At 39.9% G+C, this 4,933-nt stretch overlaps 1 protein-coding gene across 1 annotated transcript in view; it reads right to left on the reverse strand.

Moving 5' to 3' along the window:
• Positions 1-2,057: 2,057 nt before the first annotated feature.
• The window catches only part of LOC122974519, a 13,650-nt gene continuing 10,774 nt past the window's right edge, over positions 2,058-4,933 (reverse strand). Inside the window, exons 9-10 of the mRNA XM_044342555.1 lie at positions 4,914-4,933; positions 2,058-2,120 (exon numbers count right to left, since the gene is read on the reverse strand). The exon at positions 4,914-4,933 is cut by the window's right edge and continues 78 nt beyond it. Of these exons, the coding sequence (XP_044198490.1) occupies positions 2,058-2,120; positions 4,914-4,933 (83 nt within the window). The remainder of the gene's footprint in view (positions 2,121-4,913) is intronic.

The following is a 4,933-nucleotide window of genomic DNA, read 5'->3' on the forward strand; positions in this document are numbered from 1 at the left end:
AATTGGAGGATAACATATACAGCATGGAACATATAGCATGGAACCAGGAGCCCATTGGAGTACCAAAAAGACCATCAGGTGGTAGGGGAGGACTGTGCTAAGATCTCATTAACATATGAATATGATTTGGTAACAGCAGGATATAATCAGGCAACAGCAAGATATTACGGCTATCCTGATTTTCCCTACTTTCCCCTTACCACTAAATATACAGTCAACATGATTACTATATTCTATGGAGAAGATATATTGTTTAGCACTCACATGTTCCTACAAAGATATGGTAAGGCAGGACTAGAACGACTATCAACTAGATACGAGCAGAAGTATAAAAGAATGCTTGAGTTATGGCAGCTTGGCAGGGAGATGGATGCTGAAGCAGAGGAGGAAAGGGAGTAATAGCTGGCAGAAGTCTGTGTCAATCCTCATTATGTGATGTTCCACCCTAGGTAGACATGGCTGAACAGTGGCTGTACTATTACGGCATGGATGGGCAATCCAATGCAGATTACCAGGATGGCCTACACATGCCAACAGGACCAACACCAGGGGGAAATGCAGCTCCAGGTTGGGCCGGTGTGTATACCTGGACATTCCAGCCACCTTCGACAGGACCCACCTGGACTGAGAGCAGACCACCACCACCCCACAAGCCACCATCAACTCCATGGCTCTTGAGGAGCAGGACCCGCCAGGAACAGCAACCACAACCGCCGTAACCCATGCAGTACTTATACACTGAATCAGAAGGCATCAAAGGGGGGAAGGGTGCCAGCTCCACTACTAAACGAGAAATTGAAGACAACTCAGTGGAGACTGACCTGCTGCCCGCTCCACCCTCATTATGGGAAGGACCGAAATCTAGTCCTACAATCAGCTAACTACTGTATTGTCCAATGATTGTTTTTGATTTGTTTTCTTGCTACCTAAGACTACTACTAATACTTATGATACTGAAACTAAATGAATGTGCCTGAACCCCTATGACTTAGATGTATTTGTCACCCATTCCCCATATTGCACGATCCCTGTTATTAAGAGATGACATGGTTTGTGAACCTAAATACAGTGTACATAAATATCGATTGGCAATGGGACCTTATCATCCCCAAGCATTATCGATGGGACTTTTAGTCCCAAAGGGGGGAAATGTGGTGTAGTTTCATTAAAAGTCATTGGTGTGCTTAAAGACAATATTAAGCTATGCAGATTGATTTTACAAGTTTATAAGCAATAAGGGCTAGTGGGATACAATTTGTATTGGTGTAGTTATAATCTCACGAACCATATTTAATCACACTGTACATATAGAGGCACAGTAGAAGAATCATAATCATACACTGGAGAAATTTGAGTGTGTTTGTATTACATGTCATGTTGCTTGGGTCTGCATTAAAGTCTTCACCTTTTAGAAAAAATACCCTCTGGAAGAGATCAAGAAATAAGGGTGTAAAATGACTAAGAATAACTAGAATAAAATAAGAGGCCAGAAGACAACTGGACAATAATGGTATAAAGTGATTCCCAATACTTATATATAAAAAATTGGACACAATCAGGAAGAATTATGTGGGCCGAGATATGCCCACAAACAGCTCAAAACATGGTCTGAAGAGTTTTTGCCAGCAACGAGTGACGAGGAAAAAAGTAACATAATAATTGGTCAAAAATTAGGGAGGCTGGATGATAAGGTGTGGCCTAAGCTGACCCAAGGACATAAAAACAATGCCCCAGAGAAAAACCTTTGGAGCGATTTGATACTTTGTAAAAAGTGCTACTCGTTCCCCTTTTTTGCCGGCATTAAAGAACACTTTGCTACTTGGACCTCTGACTCCCTTTTTATTAAGAGAGAGTTTCTTTTTGCTCTGATACATTTTTCTGCAACAATTCGACACAACAATATGAAAGTTTAATGTTAGTGCGGCCCGTGAGTTTTATATGAATGGCACTTTACTGTGTTGTGTGTGGAGGGTCCCTTTATTGCACAAGCTGGAGCTGAACGAACTTTAGGGTAAAATTAGGGGTAAAGTCGTTTCAAATATCCACAGCAGCCGTGCCTAATGATCAGCTGTTGGAGAGCCGTAATTCTCACTGAGGTCTGATGAGCGGAACGGACACAACTGTTGACGTACAAACAGAGGTTTAAAGACCTTTACATCCATTTTTGGCTCACTGTGACAGCAAATGAGGCTCGTGCATGTGATTCCACAGTGTGTGACATTAAAAAAACAGAACCAGGTGTATCTGCGTCTTTATAAGTCTGGCAGATAATAATGTATATGCATATTTCTGTCACATAATGCCACGTTGTGAAGTGAATTAAAAGTTAATATTTACGTTTTCATGAACACACTTATGTTCATCCGACAGAGATCATAAACACAGAGTGTAACAAAACACCGTACAGCTGATGCTGCTGTGCCACACGTCATATTTGATTTGACAACGCCGCTAGCTTCGCAGCGCCCGCTGCATCCATGGAGTTATTATAGAAAATAAAAGCCAATACATAACGCCTCCATGGCTGCAAACCATGGGATGCAGCCATAAAGGTGCAAACCATGGGATAATGGTGTCCCACTGTCCCGGCTTCATGTTCTCCACGTTTGCTCTGCAATGATCTGACATTCATGGACAAATTATTCGAAAAAATCTTTTGGGTGAATGGAATGTAGTGAATCATTTACGGAAAGACATTTATTCCTCAAAACATTTTACTCCATAGTAAATGCCTTGCACAATAAACATTATAAAGATATTTCTTTATGATGCCATTTGTTTCACTTGTTTCTATGACGACGTTTACAACAACAAAAGCACGGCGGATAATGAACAACCCGGTAGTAGTCGCCTTTTTTTGCGCCAGCTATCCTAGCCTGCGCCTGCTAAGCTTTTTTTGTGGAATACCTGATGCGGCCCAGCCTCAACCAGACTCTGCCTCCAGCGGCCCCCAGGTAATTTGAGTTTGAGACCCCTGATTTAAGTGATCCAATGGTAGTAAGATTATTTCTAAAGGGTAACATGCAATCAGCTGTAGTTCAGTAAAACTACAACAACAAATCACATCCTCCCCTCTTGTTTTACATGTCTGTCTCTCACTTTGTTCCCACATTTACTAGACTCTCACTTTGAAGCCAACAATACACATGCAAACACAAGAGTGCAGTGTTGCATTTTAATTCTCACACACAGATACGTGGAGAGCTCAGCATGTATGCAATATGAAACACAGTATGTGCTCATGCAGTCATTGATAATTCACTATAATCCCACTATGTATCTGTATATTCTTTAGTTGTGTGTAATTATTTAGACCTGACATATTTACAGAGGTTTGGTGTGACGTTCACAACCATGTTTGTAGGAGCACATAGTTTGTCCAATGGTGTGTAAAATAACAGAGGTGCTCAGTCACATGACATGTTCCTGTCATCATCTGACAACAAACTAACTACATTTACTCAAATACTGTACTTCAGTACAATTTTGAGGTACTTGTACTTTACTTGAATGTTTCCATTTTTAGCAACTTGTACTCCACAATATTTGAGGAAATATTATACATTTATTTAACACCTATAGTCACTAGTTACTGTACAGAATATTTTATTTAACATAAAAACACTCATGATATGAAATACAACACATTAAAGATTAAACCAGTGTTTCACTTGTCTTTTAACCTCTTTCCTCTCCCATCAATCATCTCATGACCCCTCAGATTTATCTTGGGACCCTTTGGAGCTGCCCAACCCCTAGGTTGGGAACCACTGGACTTAACTACCTACAGTTAAGTTTGCTGTATATAAAGTAGTTCAAACTAGCTCCACCTTAACCAGCTACAACAATAAAATGTTGTTCACACACTGATGCATCAGTATTAATAATCTAATAATGTCATATTAACATCACTGCACAACCACTATTTTCACTTGTTATACTTCTACTACGTTTTACTCATCATACTTATGTTATATTGTAGTATTGCTGCTTTGAAGTAAAGGATGTAAAAACTTCTTCCTCCACTGGCTGTCATGGAGGGAATGTGAAGTGGATACATTTTGCTGTGTCAGCCTATATTATCAGCCTATATCATATTATCTATATAAGATACTCACACTTTTTGATACATTTGTCAGTTGTGTCTTTTCTTAGTACTCTTGCCTTTTTCTAAAGCATTTTTGTTTGAGTGCAGCAACAGAAGTCTACAGATTTCAAAAGTTTGGATGGAAGGCCTTTGCAGACTACCAGTGCTCCCATTATCACCTAGATTACTTTATTATTCTGCAATAAATCACTGCCATAACTGTGTGTCTGTTGCTTTTATCAGGTTGGTTCACACACTGTAAACTTGAAGCCAAAGACTCATCTCATATGTTTTATTTGGAAGAAAAGTGACTTTGATTGAAACACTTCACACAGTAATATTGATGAGGAAGGATAAAACTCTATACTGTTAACTCTAATTCTATACAGGACGTAGTCAAGGTTACGGTTAAGCTGATGATAGTGTATTGTTAGCAGATAGAGAATCAACATTCAACATGGATTACAGATAAGTAAAGCTGGGTTTTCATTTCAGAGCTCAGTCTTCTGTCTTTTTTTCTTCTTCTCTTCTTTTCCCTCCTTGTGGAAGACTTTCCCATCAGGCTGTTCTCTCCACTTCAGGGTGACTCCACTCACTCCTTGCTCCTTCAGTCTGTCCTGGAACTAGGAAACACAAATGGAGGCCATTTTGAAACATTCATCCTCCCTATTGTGTTGTTGTTGTGTCTAAAACCCCCACTGGTTTTTAGATATAATCAAACTTCATAGTGGCAAAACACATCAAGCAGAATAAGCATGTAAACAAGTATTCTAGACCTGTTTGAGACACACCAGCCCCCAACCCAGTCTGGATTTTGGAGACTTGCCTTTTTCAGGATGTTTGCTT

Source organism: Thunnus albacares, chromosome 22 (assembly GCF_914725855.1).
Source record: "Thunnus albacares chromosome 22, fThuAlb1.1, whole genome shotgun sequence".
Classification (NCBI taxonomy): Eukaryota; Metazoa; Chordata; class Actinopteri; order Scombriformes; family Scombridae; genus Thunnus; species Thunnus albacares.